The sequence below is a fragment of the Pseudopipra pipra genome, chromosome Z (genome assembly GCF_036250125.1).
Source record: "Pseudopipra pipra isolate bDixPip1 chromosome Z, bDixPip1.hap1, whole genome shotgun sequence".
NCBI lineage: Eukaryota > Metazoa > Chordata > Aves > Passeriformes > Pipridae > Pseudopipra > Pseudopipra pipra.
This window is the reverse complement of record NC_087581.1, coordinates 68,153,092-68,169,031: the sequence shown is the minus strand read 5'-3', so window position 1 is coordinate 68,169,031 and position 15,940 is coordinate 68,153,092. Positions and strand designations below refer to the sequence as shown.

The window sequence follows — 15,940 nt, the reverse complement described above, 5'->3', positions numbered from 1 at the left end:
TTCAGCTTATGACAGACAAGTAAAAGTGGCTTCCTTTAAATCCCAAACTTTTGTGATGCAATGAGGCAATAATAATGGAAAGTGCATTGTGTAAAGAACAGCATATAAGAGGAGTTTGAATTTAAACTGTTATCTTCCGAGTGCTATATTTTAATTTGAAAGTTTTTACCTTTTGGTAAAAGTTACTGAAATCAGTACATATCCTGAGTTTGTGCACAACTTTGGATCTTTGGTTTACAAAGGCGAGAGGTGTCTTTGCTTTCCAAGAGGAACTATTTAATATCAGATAGGTTACAACTTAAAAAGACGGCAGCTGTTCTGTGGCATTTGCTGTAACTGTTTGCTAAAATGGGCTTTGTGTCTAGTGGCTGAGGTAGCCTAATAAATAAATGCAGAAGCAGTTGCAGGGATTTTGCCTATGGACCATAGCAGTTCATTAATGCTAGGGAGTCACTGACCTCACATGTGTGTTTAGTTTAGCCTGCAGAAAGCCTCTGTGAGGAAGAAATACTTCCGTAAGCATCTGAGATCCATCCATCTCCTTTTCTCTCCTGCCCAAGAAGACTTTTGACCCCCCCCCCCCCGTGATATTTTGAAGTGTATCTGGCAGTGACCGTAGTCTAAAGTTATTTAGTTTTGTCACTTCCAAAAGATTCATGTCTGACTGCCTCAAAGGGAAAAAGCAGCAGCCTAAATTCAATTTATTGTCTATCCCGTCAGTACTTTCAGAAATAGCTATAGCTGGTGCTGCCATGAGCTCAGCTAATTATGGGAGCATTGTGCAGAAAGGACTGCAGGACACCTGAAGTTGCACCATAGGACATCAGTGGTGGGGAGGAGGAGTTATAGTTCCGTCTGAGATAAAACATAGGTTGGACTAGCAGAACTAAATTAGATCAACCAAAACACATCTCCAAAATGATGCAGTTAAAAGCTTACATACCCATTCTATAAAAATGGGTATTCCAGAGTACATGCAATTGAAAATACTTAAATAGTAAAGAAACAAGCAGTTTGACAGGCTTATTTACATCTAAGTTCTTATTGTTCTTTCTGCACCCATATTAACTATCGTTTGTAAATATGGAACACTACAATTAATGTAGACGATATCAAGGGAATATTTCATACTGTATTCAAATTTCCTTCTGCTTTGATATTTCTTGATTGATTTTAATAATGCTGAACTGTCAATGAAACAAAATTTATTAATTTTACAGGGGAAATTTTAAAATTGGGTAATATTTATTGTAGTGATGTCATGTGTATGTTAATTTCTGTGGAAGAATCCAGTTTCCAAATGTAATTGTAATCAAAAGTCAGTCTGGTCATCTGTTTTATGCAAGAATGGCTGCTGTTTGTTGCATACAGTCATATTAAAAGGGATATTGTGCTGCAGTGCTGTGCTATCTGGGATACTGTGCTTAAAAATAACTTAACTATGCTAGCTGTTTTTGAAGCTCTGCATTAAAATATGTCTAATAGAGATGATTAAGTAGATCTGCTAATAATAAGCTGCACTTTAAGAAACTGATACTCAAAAAAGGCAGTATTTTACTGCGTTGATAATACGAAACATATGCCTTACTTTCAGAAATTTTTTATCTTGTTTTCTCATAAATACAAACAGCAAATTAAACAATGTGTTAAGTACTTCCTGGCTGCATAGATGATAGTTAAGGAGAACTTTAGAACTGTGAGCCTTACAGCAAGGTGTAGCCTACATGTACATTCACTTCCAGCTTTGTAGGCAACGTACTTTAAGTCATATCCTGGAATGGGCCCCATAATAAAGTACAATTATTTTTATTCGACTACTCTAGGCCTGACCGTTGCGGAATGTGACCAGACTTATGGAGGGTTCTTTGATATTCTGAGGGGTGGAACAGAGCGATTTTTCACTAATATTAAGGATACATCTTCTAAAGTTATCCAGTCTGTGGCCAAGTGAGTAAAAAAAAATTAAAAATAAATAAAAATTTAACAACTGTTCTGCTAAGAGTTCTAAATGAAGGCTCAGGAGCTTACTTCAGAAATTATAAATTCAGCATACCTTTCCAAGTTTGAGCTCTAATAGGTGGTAGCCAGCCCCTGAAATTTTATGAATGATATTAATACAAAAGTTACTTTAGCAGTCATATACTAGAATTGAGAATGTTGCAGCAAAAGCCTGTCTGTAAGTACTTCTTGCCTTACTGTATTTTAAATCCTGAAAGCTTGTGAGAGATGAGCAAGTGGGTGCTGGAGCATGGCAGAGAGGTATGGAATAGGACTGTCATGATGCAAAATGAATGAAATGAATTAGTAGAAAGTGCCTTTGTTAATAAGAGAGGAAGAAAAAAAGATGGAATGGGGAAAGGTACAAATCAAGAGAGTGGATCTGAGGGGAAAAAACCTGCAGAGAAATAGTGAATAAGCTCTTCAGTTTAGCTTTCAGGTAGAATCCTGTGCCTTCAAGACAATGTGAGGGGATCTGTTTGTTTCCTTTGCCCTGCATTGCCTGGGTGGATGCTCTCCTGTTTAGATGTGTATGTTTTCAGATTCCTAGTGTGTGATTATTTTTTTTAATCAGGTTTTCAGCCCTGATTTATGCAGTGTTAAAGGGTTTTCTTAGTTCTAAAAGGAACAGATAAGTCACTACTGAATACCATGTCTGAAGTAGAGCCTCATAAGGAATACTGAACCTTGTTCCTCACTGTAGGCTTTGTGCCCCTTTAATTGGGATACTAATTGAGATACTGCTTGTGAAGTCTGTTGCTTGCCATGTGGGTTTTTTCAGTTTCTGTGTGTAACTTGTGTATAGTACTCCTCTAAAGTGTTTATAATATTCAGGTAAGTTAGATCTGTAGATACTGCACCTTCATGGCCACTTCAAGTGCTTTTTTAGCTGTTTGCTCTTACATTTAGCCTGTTTAAACTTCCTATGCATGGTTTAAAAAGGCCAGGTCCTCTATTTTTTTTTTTAAAGGTTGCAAAAGTGGTGGAGCTTTGGTTTGTCCTTAAGCTTTCTACAGAAGCAATTGGGACAGCAGCATCGAACTTTTCACCCTGAGGAAACCACGTGGACCTCAAGATAGGGAGGTGTACAAGGGCAACAAACTGTTACATGATGAAATGTAGTTTTGACAGAGTTATAAGCCCTACTTTCCCATGGTTGTATATTAGATCTTACTCTGATACTGTATTTTTGTTGTACACTATGTGCTTGTGAAGTACTCCTGCACTTCAGTGTCTTGTACTCTTATCTCCACATGACTTTCTGGGTTGTTGGACCTCCATCACTTAGTTATGTTTGAAGAGGTTTCCTCTTCCTGCTCTTGCAAGTGATTTCTTCCTTAAAGGCTACTGGAAGTTTGAATAATTTTTTGAATTTGGTGTTGTGCCATTTTCCCCTTTTCTAGTGGTGGATTAGAACTGTCTAAAATTGTCTTCTTAATATGGAATGGCTTATGCTGTGCCTGCATCTTATTTTTATTTATCTTACCTAACATATGTGTGTAGCTTTTTGCTTTGTTTCTGTAGTAAGTGTAGCATGCAAGGAAGAAAACAGTGGTTGTATATCCAACCACATCTGCAGAGCTCATCTAGCACCTTCTGAAGTATTGGACAGTGAGTGCTTGCTGTCTGGAAAGATTCTGTTTGGTTCTTGTGCTTTTCTCTACAATGGTTTAGATTATGGTGACTGCCCAAAATGTCTTACATCTATCTTATTTTTAAAGTTAGTGTGCTACTTGTCAGTTGCTGGTTAGTGTTCTGTTGATGAACAGAACAGCTTAGTGCATGGCTTGTGGAACTTACTAAGTATTAGTCAAAGAAAAACTCGCTACTTTTACCCCTTGCTTTTTCTAATTACAGAAAGTCACATGTGGATATTTACTAGAATTGAATATAGTGCAAGTGTAATTGCTTGGTAGCTCCTAGTGGGTGGGAGTACTGTCATATCCAAATGAAATCCATGTCCACAGACTTTTCCAGCTAATGGGGGATACACTTGCAATGTGCTGTGGTGGATTGACAGAGGGTTGTCAGACAGTATTTTATGTTCCAAGATTCATCATGAGGAGATCAGTCCCTCACAGATGTTTTGGACTAGATTGGTTGAATAGGAGGAGTAGGAGGGTTTATGTTGAAGTGATTCTTGAACATCACCTCTGACAGAACATGTGAGACTGTCAGGTTTTTTTTTTTAAGTTCTACACTATTGTAAAAAGATCTTGATTTTGTGTAAAGCCCTCTATCTTCATACTACATTTCTGGTTTTTTGTGTTATCTAAGCAAATTTAGTCATTGGGTTGAGGAATGGAGAAAAAAGGTTGAGGGAATGTGCCAACTATGTCATTATGTTAGTGAGAACCAATTACTTCAATACTAATTTTCCAGGTAATATTTAACCAATACTGAAAAAAAGAAACTCTCTCCACTTGTAATCTGCCAATATTCTTTAGCAGGCCTTAGTTCTGTAATTTTCATTCCTTGATAAGCCTGTAGTGTATTTTTAATCCTAACTGTATTTATCAGTTCACTGAAATGGCAAAACGTGAATTAACGTGACCAGTACTTAATGTTCTGTAGGACCTAAGGTAGGGTCAGGTCCTTTGGCATTCAACATTTATTCTGCTGCTGGGAGTCCCACGACTGGGCTTGCACATTCATAGACTATGTTTCAATCCAGCTGAATTTTTAATGCTTTGTTTGCATCTACTATAGGGCATGTCTCTTTCTGTCGTGGTCATTCTCTGCTTTACAAGCTTGTCTTGTGGCTACAGCTGATAGAATCAGTGGTGTGAGAATATCTCTTCTACTATTGCATGCTTGACTGCCATTCCAAAACTCTTCAACCAACGCAAGAAGCAGACATTCTGCACCAATTAAAATGTCTCTTCTTTGTCACACATCTTTGCCACCAGGCTTAAGCACTCCTTGTGTTGGAGTCTGCCATCTCATTAGGTAGGGGTTCTCCTTCCTGCTTATGATTGCTTTTCTGAATTGTGGAGTTACTTCCTTTATCTGCAGACAGACTTCTGTTACGCTTGTGTGTTTCTCTCTTGTGAAGCTTCTGATGATGCAGACACTCATTGAGGTCTGCATCCACACAGGTTACAAATGCCCTGCCAAAAAACATAGCTAAATGTTTAAAGTATCTGATCTGCACTGGCATTGAAAGCAGCACTCGAAACTTATGATCAGTCTTCCTTTGCTTTGTCAGAACAGTCTCTTTCACTGAAAAGATTCTGATGTAGTAATCTGTGGAATAATTAGCTGCCTTTTATTGCCAGCTTTCTTTGCTTCTAAGGTAATTTTATTTCTGCTTTAATGCCATGTTAATATCATAGGTCTTTGTATTACACTAAGTAGTTGAATAATTAATTCAGTTTTATGAAGCAAAACCAAGTGGGAACAGATTCATGTGAATTTCAGTGCTGCTTTTCTTCATTGCTTTTAAAAAAATAAACTGGAAAAAAAAAGGTACTTAGCTAATTAACAGATATTTTTTCCTAATCTTGTAAGCATAGAGATGTCTGGAGGAAGATTGCTTAGTGTGAGGGCGTTATTTAAGTGACGATAATGGTGTATATTGATGCCTATGCAGCTTATGCTAAGGAAAAAAAACCTCAGGAGCAGTTAATTGAGGGTGAGATAAGGAAAGGGTTTAATTTGTGCCAAGGATGTGCTGGCTGTGCCTGAGATGTTACATTTTATATAATACTGCTTGACCAATCCAAGTTTTGTCCATCCCGTTGCCTTTGCTGCTCTCCTAGCCCACCCCCTGGGAATTGGGTCTGTGGGCTTTTGGGACCATCTCTTCATCATTTTCATCATCCTCATAGCACAAAGAGTACATGGCCACCTAGTTCTTGGCTGTGTTCTGTTGTTCAGGCCAAGATATGAGTGTTCTCTAAACAGCATAGGCCTTGCCTTGACAAGAGACTAAACATTTCTACTGAATTCAGGGGTAGGATTGATATGGGGAGCATGGAATGGGGTAAGAGGGTCGAGGAATGTGTAAACTACTTGTGCTACAGGGTGAGGGATAAGGACTGAAAACTTATAAAGCTTACAAAATTAGAAAAATAAGAAACTAAAAGGGTCTTAAGGCATCGATATACTCAAATTGTAGCTATGCTGGTTAGTCTGTCATTCTTTGGTCTTCCTCATCTTTAGCTAATAACACAGGGTAACTATGCACAGCTGTAGAATTTTGTTCTGTATGCTAATTAGTTGTGGTCTTTAGGTGCAGCTGTTTTCTGGCAAGGTTGATAATGCCAACCATTTACATAGTGAAAAGTTTTTTAACATCTAATTAAAACTTCTGATTTTTGCTTAGGTATTTATTCTGCAAAATGAGAATTCATATCTTACTTGCTGCATTTCATAGAATCGTACAACAGTTTGGATTGGAAGCATCATCTAGTTCTAACCCCTGTGCAATGGCCAGGAACACCTTCCACTAGACCAGATTGCTCAAAGCCCCATCCAGCCTGGCCCTGAACACTTCCAGGGGTCGGGCATTTGCAGCTTCCCTGTTCCAGTGCCTCACCACCCTCACAGTGAAGAATTTCTGTCTCATCTATCCATGCCCTCTCTCAGTTTAAAACCATTCCCTCTTGTCCTATCACTGCATGCCCTTGTAAAAAGTCCCTCTCCAACCTTCTTGTAGGCCCCCATTAGGTACTGTAAGAAAAATCCCCATGCCTCTGTTTGGAGACTACACTAGTCTAGTCCAGTCCCTCTAGACTTGCTAAAAAGCCTTGAATTAGCCTGGTACCATCAGAAAAGTGACTAAATATTAGTGTCATATTACACATTCTTATTAAGCTTAATTAGAGCCTTAAAAGCACATTGAGTTTTCTATATTAAATCACAGGCCAGAAACACTCTTTGCAAGTCTGTTTATGTGTTTGTGTTCTTTCCTACTCTTATCACCTGCCAGCAACATTTCTATGTAAATGAAATTTCTGCTGTTAACAACATGAAAAGAAAGACCTTATTTGTGATTTGTAGTTACAGGGTTGTATCTTGAAATATGTAGGAACGCTTACCAATGTGACGAAGCATTTTTTCACCTTCTTGCTGTTTAAAGAAATGCCATTTACCATAAAACACTCCACTGTAAACAGAGAACCTTGTGTTCAAGTATTACTACTGAAATAGATCTGAAATCTTCAGAATAAAGTTCAAGGAACTTTAAGGACATGGTGTGTTAGATGTATTCTGGACATGCCTAAATTGATTAAACTAAATTCCTGGTACTGCAGTTTAGAAGCTAAGTTTTAACTGCTCAAACATTCTGAGACTTCTTCAGTGTAACAAGCACACAACTGTTTTTTTTCCCTTCAAAACAGCATGCTTGAGTTGGCTGTACTCTGTTGTCGACATGCTAAACTGCATTCTTGCAGCAATATGTGTATGGTGAGGTCCATGCTCCTAATAATGTTGCATTTTAATTTAGAGAAGTGTGAAAACTAGAGCTGAATCGAGTGGTGTTGCTAGTAAGAAGTCAGAATCTGAAAGTTCCCACAGGAAGGGATGTGAGGACTGTTGATTTCTGGCTCTTAATAGTTCTGCAATTCTGTTTGATGTTTCTGCTTAACCTTGGTGTTAAAGCACTGAAGAGATAAAGGTTCTTTGTTCTTCAGCTATTGTATTAGGTAGTCCTTTATCTTGATATCAAAAAAAGTTGGTATCATTACAGAGATCTACATATTTTCTTGCTTGAAGCTCTTAGGTGTAAGCAACAAATAACATTTGATACTTCTTAATTATATGAAGGACTATAATCATCATTAATTTTTGTAAGAAATCATGATTAGCTCTGAATGTAAATTTCTGCCCTAATTACTTTGGCTGCAACAGTGTTGCTGCTTGAGCTTACCTATGTCCTTCCAATAGTGCAACGTGTTTTGAAATAGTGGCCATTTGTCTACCTCCCTATGCAAGATTTTTCAAGGCTGAGGAATCTTTTTTAGTGCTTTGTCTAGTGAGACTCAACCTTCTTTGTGGTGATTTCAGTTTGAGATAGTCTTCCATTCAGAACAGTTGTCCTTGCCTTATCTAAAATCCTTCTCACAGTCCTTTATTCAATAATTTTTTAATCAATCCCACTAACCTCCTTTATGTTTACTAGCAAGCAATAAAGAATCAAGGCTTAATGTTTTCTCTTGGTGTGTAAAATTTGAGTTCAGTATCTTGGGTCTGCTCTTTTATGTAGTGTCTTGAAACTTTGTTGGAAACTCTGCATTCCTTAAACATGCATTGTAGTGTTGTGATGACATTTTGATGTTCTGGAGTTAATGTCCTACTGACATATTTAAGTTAGGAATATCTGAGTTAAGTTCTGTAGGTGAGGTTTGTTCTTATTTTGCCAATCCAGGAGTGCAGACCTATATAATTATACTCAAGGATGTTGGCCTGGCACTAAGTCTCTTCAGGGTTTGTTTGTTTGTTTTGTTTTGTGTTTTGTGTTTGTTTTTTTTTGTTTTGTTTTGTGTTTGTGTTTTTGTTGTTGTTGTTGTTGTTTTTTTTTTTTTAGTTTTTTTCATTCAGCTACATAGCAGATACCTTAGAAAGAAAAAATAATAGTGATCTTTAATTAGTAAATTATTGACATAATGTGGGTGATAAGGTAGAGATGCAGGGAATAGACCTAAATAAGTAAATTAAAAAAAAAATAAGTCACTGGGAGATTATTTTTCAAAAAGGCTACTTTTTAAAGCTATACACGACTGTATAGAGAGATGACACTCAAAAGAAAGATCTGTCTGGAGGGTCTCCCAGTTGTACCCTGTCTATTAAACAGATCACAGCCTCAGTTATTAAGAAAAAAGAAGGGTAGTTGTCGTTGATGACTCCCTTCTGAGAGGAACTGAAGGCCCTGTATGCCAACCAGACCTATCCCACAGGGAGGTCTGCTGCCTTCCTGGGGCCTAGGTGAGGGATATTAGCAGGAGGCTCCCTGAGCTAATTCAGCCCTCTGATTATTATCCACTGTTTGTAGTCCAGATTGGCAGCCATGAGGTCGATAAAAGAGGTACCAGGGTAATTAAAAAGGAATTCAAGGCTCTGGGCTGTTTGGTTGATGGGAAAGGAGTGTAGGTTGTGTTTGCCTCAGTTCTTGCAGTAGCAGGGATGAATGAGGAGTAGGAAAACCCATTTTACCAATAGGTGGCTAAAGGATTGGTGCCACCAGCGGAATTTTGGTTTTTTCGATCGTGGGGCAATTTTTATGGTACCAAACCTGTCAGAGTCAGATGGGCTTCATCTATCTAGCAAGGGCAAAAGGACTCTAGCCTGTAAGTTGGCAGGGCTGATTAAGAGGGCTTTAAACTAGATTTGAAGGGGGAAGGGGTTGGAACCAGGCTCTCCAGCTGAAGTGCATGTGTACACCAATGCACGCAGCATGGGTAACAAACAAGAGGAGCTGGAAGCCATTGTGCAGCTGGAAAGCTGTGATGTAGTCACCATCAGAGAAATGTGGCGGGATGACTCACGTGACTGGAGTGCTCCCATGGGTGGCTACAGGCTCTTCAGAAGGTACAGGCAAGGTAGGAGAGGTGGAGGAGTGGCTCTATATGTTAAGAGAGTCTCTTTGTAGAACTTGAGGTCAGTGATGATAAGGTTGAGTGCCTGTGGATCAGAATCAAGGGGAGTCTGTTGCTGCACCATGATTAAATTACTTAAGTCTGAGACTCTTCTGTGGGAGGCCTGGGGTCAATCCAGTGAGGAAACCTGACTCTGTGAGTGTGGGGCGTGTGGGGAGTCAAGCAGGGCACCCATGGGCTCACTGGAGCCACCCACTGTGAAGGGGCTCTAGTCCTGGCAGTGACAGTTTGGTGGTGGGAGTGTGACTGCCAGAGTGCTCCTCAGTGATCAGACAGGGAAATTTCCCTTACACTATTCATATGGAATCCAGATACTGGATAGCATGGCCATCTGTGCCCTGAGTTATGTAATTTTAAACTTTGAAGCTTCAACTAGGATGTTAATGCTTCCTCGTTAGGCTTTCAAACTGATACCCTACAGTGAATTTTTATCAGTAAGAGTAGGGGCTAGAGGAGTGAGTTAAACATTAAAGGCATCTCTACAAAATCCCAGAGATGGTTTTGAAGGAACTGATTTAACTGAGGAACTGTTCAAACACAGTATCTGTTCTGGCCCTGTTCTGAAAACCTTGAAGTGTGAGGTAGCAATCCTGAAATGGAAGAAATGAAACATTATTCATGGTCATGAATGTGACCTGAGAGACCTGGCTTTTAAACTTATGGCTTGAATGATTATATTTCCCAATACTAACTCTAGTGTGTTCTGTTTCAGTTATGCAAAGGGAGACTTGGATATATCATACATCACTTCCAGAATTGCTGGTATGATAGCTATGTTTTTCTTCAGCATAACTTCTCGTTGTTCTTATAGTATGAAAAATGTCACCTGCTGTTTGTTCTGTCTTTAGTGATGTCCTTTCCAGCTGAAGGTGTAGAATCTGCCATCAAAAATAACATAGAAGATGTGCGGTTATGTCTGGACTCTAAACATCCTGGCCACTATGCTGTGTACAATCTCTCTCCAAGAACATACAGGGCTTCAAGATTCCATAATAGGGTGTGTATAGTTTTTTGTGTATTTCTGTAAAAGATCTTGCAACAAAATGTCCTGATTATACCTTCAGCTTTTTATTGTGAAATATGTTCAAGGAGGCTAATAAAAAAGATGACAAAAGAATAATAATAAAAAAAATAAACATGACAAAAGAATAAGTGTAAACACAAGGTCAAAGAGTTAACTTGTATTCTGCTTATCTTTACTTTAAATTCAAACTTAACTGATTACAGACTAATCTTTTTCTGACTAAAGTCCACTTTTCCTGGGCTAATGATATCTTTGAAAACATGTCCAGGTGCCTTACATGTGTCAGATTTAAATGGGGAGTACTTCATGTAGTTCAAGTCTTACTATATTTCAGCCTCTCCTATATTCTGCCACTTTCCTTTATCAAGGACGTGGTGACTGATTTGCATAACCTGTTCACTGGACTTTCTCCCACTGCACACCATTTGACTCCCATATGACTCAGCTGACTGACTGTTGGTACTGTCTTCAGTATTGTTGTAGCTTAGCTGACCCTCCGTTGGCCTTTCTGGCAATTTCTCTGATACTGAAATGAAGATATTTGCCTAAATCAGTAACAAGGTTTTCAAGGCCTCATAGAAACCTTTGTGATCACCCATATCTGCGCATAATTGAGTTTTTTCAGCTAGATCAATCCACCACTTGTTCTGGATGTCACGGAGTTTCTGTTGGAGCTTGCTGCATGCAAGACAAAAGGCTGTTTTTCTTGCGTGACAGGATGGCAGTGCAAGGTGTGCTTGGTGGGCGGTTCTCTTCTTCCTCAACAAGTCCTGGATTTCTTGATTGTTTTCGTCAAACCAGTCCTTGTTCTTCTTGAGGGAGAACCCTAAGGATTCCCCATCAACCTGTACCTCAGGAAGTCCCCCATCATCCCCACATCACCATTGGCCAATCAGAGCTCAAATCAGTCCAGCAGTTTAATTACCTAGGCAGCCTCATCTCCTCGGACAGTAAGATTGATGGGGAGATAGACAACAGGTTAGCAAAGGCATATAGTGCTTTTGGAAAACTCCACAAAAGAGTATGGCTTAATAAACACTTGAAGAAAAGTACCAAGATCAGTGTTTACAGAGCTATAGTGCTGTCTACTCTCTTGTATGGTTCCGAATCATGGGTCATCTACCGCCACCACCTGCGTCTCCTAGAATGCTTCCATCAACGCTGCCTCTGCACAATCCTAAACATCCACTGGTCAGATTATGTGACCAATACATCTGTTCTTGAACAAGCAGCAGTCAAAAGTATTGAGGCCATGTTGCTGAGAACACAGCTGCATTGGGCAGGGCACGTCTCCAGGATGAAGGACCACCGCCTCCCTAAGATCTTGCTTCATGGTGAACTTGGCACTGGATGCATGTGAGGAGCTCCGAGGAAAAGATACAAGGACTCCCTGAAACAACATCTCAGCCTTGGCCATATTGATCACCATAACTGGTCTACTCTGGCCTCCAATCGGGAGGCCTGGAGACACACCATCTATAGCGCTGCTGTCTCCTTTGAGAACACACGCAGGATCACTCTCGAGGAGAAAAGGCAACACAGAAAGAACCGTGTCTTGCAGAATTTACCACCTAAGGAGTCTTTCTGCTGTGCCTTTTGCAATTGGATATGTCTGTCTCGTATTGGCCTCATTAGCCACCAGCGTGCCTGTAACAAATGTGGATAGAGCCTTCCCAAATCTTCGTTCGTTTTGTTGTATACTTGTCTACAAGATTGAGTATTGACACACCTGAAAGAAATCATTACTGCTTCTTTGGATAGATGCAATCAGCTGCTTTATCTGCAGCTGGTTCAGTATGAGGCTCAGGCAGAGGCTATTTAAGATGGAAGGCAAAGCTTAATCATGCAGGAAAACTCCTACGTGATTATTTGTAGCAAAGCAAAATTGTTCAGCAGTGCTTTTTAGTACTAAATTGCTGGAAAGTCTACTGAGGCTGATGTACTGAACTGATTTATTCCTCATACTACAAAGCTGTTGATCTCTGTTTATGAATTGATAAATTTTGTGGCTGGGAATTAGTTTATGCTGAAAATGGTTTTTTGGTTATGCAAGTTTGAGGTGTCTGTACACTGATATTTCTGATGTATCTGTGCTATGAATGGTAATATAAGCACAGCTAAATCTACCATTGATCTGAAAGTGTTCTCATCCAAGTTAATCTTTTTGATGTTAATGTTGTCTTACTATCTTTGTTTTGCTGGGTAGTAATAGTAGGTCACAACTAGTCAAAACATTGTAGGTTTCTGCTAACTTTATTGTCTAGAAGTATTTAGGAAGTTTCTACAAAGCATTGTCTTCTGTTTTTTGGTTGGTTTTTTTTTTTTTTTTTAAGGGTGACTATTTTACTTGGAAGACAAACTCTTTAATTATATTTGGAAATTTTACCTGCCCGTTCTTGAAATCAAGATGTTCGGCAATTCTGACTAACTTCATTATTCAGTGCTGGGTGAGAGCAGCCATGCAGGGACTAAGGAGGCTTAGTTTTTTTTTTCTTTAGTGCCTCCTAAAGATAATTAAGGCAACCCTTAAACTTGATCATAGAAGAACAGTTTCTAAAATTTTTAATTCTGACTCTTTGCTTAGAATGTATTTATGAAATTATATGTTCTTGGCTTCTTGCTATATGCTGTCTGTATGGAACTTCTACAAATTTCTTTAATCTTGATTGAAAGCAATGGTAGCTTTGAAGTCTCCTCAGCTAGCTTTGAGTCCTGCTAGGAATAGGTTGCTCAGAGATTGTGCACTGTCTGTCATTCTGCTAATTGTCAGGACACTTTGAGCTTAAAATACAGCCAAAGGAACAGAAGGTAATGTAGTTTTGTTACATCTGTTTACATCTTGTAATAAAACTAGTCTTTGAGTAGAAAGTAAATGATAAATCCCCCAGAAAAGTCGTAACTTTTTACTTTTTCTAATACACATACTTTTCTGGTTTGAAGCCGCAATGTGATTCTTTCACTGTGTTGTGGTTTAACCCACGGCAACCAAGCCCCACATGGCTGCTCGATCACTCCTTGCTGGTAGGATGGGGGAGAGAATCAGAAGGGTGAGAGTGAAAACAGCTGGGCTGCGATAAAGATAGTTAAATATGTAAAGCAAAACCTGCAGGTGCAAGCAAAGCAAAACAAGGAATTCATTCACCACTTCCCACGGGCAGGCAAGTGCTCAGCCATCTCTAGGAAAGCCAGGCTCCATCACATGTAATGGTTACTTGGGAAGACAAACGCTATCACTTTGGATGTTCCCCCTTTCCTTCTTTCTACCCCGTCTGAGCATGATGTCCTATGGTATGGAATATTCCTTGAGTCAGCTGGGGTCAGCCGTCCTGGCTGTGTTGCTTCCCAGCTGCTTGTGCACCCCCAGCTGCTCACTGGTGACGTGATGTGAGGGGCAGAAAAGGCCTTGACTTTGTGTAAGCACGGCCCAGCAATAACAAAAACATCCTTGTGTTATCAGCACTGTTTCTAGTACAAAGCTGAAACAACAGCCTCGTTTAGTTACTGTGAAGAAAATTACTCCAGCCAAAACCAGCACACTACTATTGTAATATTTGGGATGTAGTGAAGCCCACATTTGAGGTTTATTGAGTCCTGTGGTGAGTGGGGATATAAAGGACTTCTTGTCTTAGCTTTTATTTATTCACTGGCGACTTTGTGTAAGCTTTCTCTAACAAAGGAACATTCAATTTAAATCTCTTGCAAAGTGATGCTTTCTGAAACTGCCTTCTTTTTTTTTAATTAAAATACTAGAGTACAGTTAAATGTTGTAGAAGACTTGTATGTCAGCCTTTTTTCCTGTGCTTGGTACAAAATCAGTATTTTGTGATCATCAGTTCAGGTAATTCATTGCAGAGTAACCCTTGAACTCTTTATCTGGGTAGGAAAACATCTTGCTGATACGAAAACTTGTGGCAATTGACATGTGGCAATTGCAGTTGAGATTAAAAACAAATAGGAGAAGCTTGCTTTGTAAGTTGCTTCCTTGATCTTGAATGTATCTGCTCTTTAGGTGTTGCAAGTGTACCAAGGACCAAGTTTTGTACACTGGTGGACAGTTGATTTTAAGGATATAGGCTCTTAGTAGTGAAGCTGATTATTTGGCAATATTTTGTAGCACTAACTGCAGAAGGACTATTACTTAACCACTGAAGATATTTGAATAAAGGACAAATATAAAAAGAAGCCTAGTCTTTTTATTGTTGGGGTTTTTTTTTGCTTTTTTTGCTTAAGTGTATGTGTACAACAGTTGAAAGCTGTTTTACTTGATTGCTTGCTCTAAGAATATTTCAGATAGTAATTTCAGTTGTTGATACTTCTAGTGCAGCAGACTTGTAGACAGGACTGGAGTTTTATTGCACTTCATCCTATAAAGTGGCATTTACACTGTGTGAGACTACTTTTCTTGAGCACCTTGCTTAATTTCAACATGAACGTGGCATTAAAGTGTAAAATTGCCTCTTATGTGCACAGCTTATGCTATGCAAATGTGTATGACTGTGATCTTGTTTCTCACATCTACTGCTGTCTCTCTCATCTCTGTCATTGCAGGTTTCTGAATGTGGCTGGCCAGCAAGACGAGCACCAAATCTTCAGAATCTTTATAGCATATGCAAGAACATGCATTTGTGGCTGAAACAAGACCAGAAAAATGTTTGCATTGTGCACTGCCTTGTAAGAAATTGGTTTAAGTCTGAAATAGAGCTTTAAATTGTGATTAAGAGTGCTAGTATCCATTTAGTCTGTGACTCTTATTGGCTTTCTCTGCTGGGGGCAATTCCTTCCTGCTATGTCTCTAGGGAAGTTACTTGCATCAGTTTTCTTCTTAGGGAAATTAGTAGGGTAATGTAGCCCTTGCTTACTTGCATGTAGAATGGAAGGCAGTATGCAAGAGGCATCAAAACAAAGTAGCCTTTGGGACAAAAAAATCTGCTCTACTGTTTCAATGTTTGCTCTGTTTTTTGTCTTCCAAGTGCCGGATGGGTGTACACTGCATTTCCCACTACTGTCCACTTAAAATGTAATCTGTAGCCACAGAATTTCAGAAACTGACTGTGAGATACTTGGTTAACTTGCTTCTGCTGGCAGCAGATTGCTCTGTAACTTTCACTGGTCTCTAAAGTGTTATTAACTTGGTATAACCAAAAAAAGCAGTGAAACCCTCTATAGAGCCACATTGTGTCAAATATGGGGGTGGGAAGAATGAATTTAAAGAAGAGTTACCCTGTTCAAAATTTGAAAATACAAGGTTACTCTTATGTTTGTGTGAAGGAATCACATGTGAAATTTTTACATTCTTAGTTTTGTTGCACAGTAAAAA

The 15,940-nt window shown here is 39.1% G+C and overlaps 1 protein-coding gene across 1 annotated transcript in view; it reads left to right on the top strand.

Annotated features, from left to right (window-relative positions):
• The window catches only part of GAK (cyclin G associated kinase), a 75,464-nt gene that overhangs the window by 26,905 nt on the left and 32,619 nt on the right, over positions 1-15,940 (top strand). The window contains exons 11-14 of the mRNA XM_064642154.1: positions 1,824-1,947; positions 10,312-10,361; positions 10,448-10,596; positions 15,172-15,294. Of these exons, the coding sequence (XP_064498224.1) occupies positions 1,824-1,947; positions 10,312-10,361; positions 10,448-10,596; positions 15,172-15,294 (446 nt within the window). The remainder of the gene's footprint in view (positions 1-1,823; positions 1,948-10,311; positions 10,362-10,447; positions 10,597-15,171; positions 15,295-15,940) is intronic.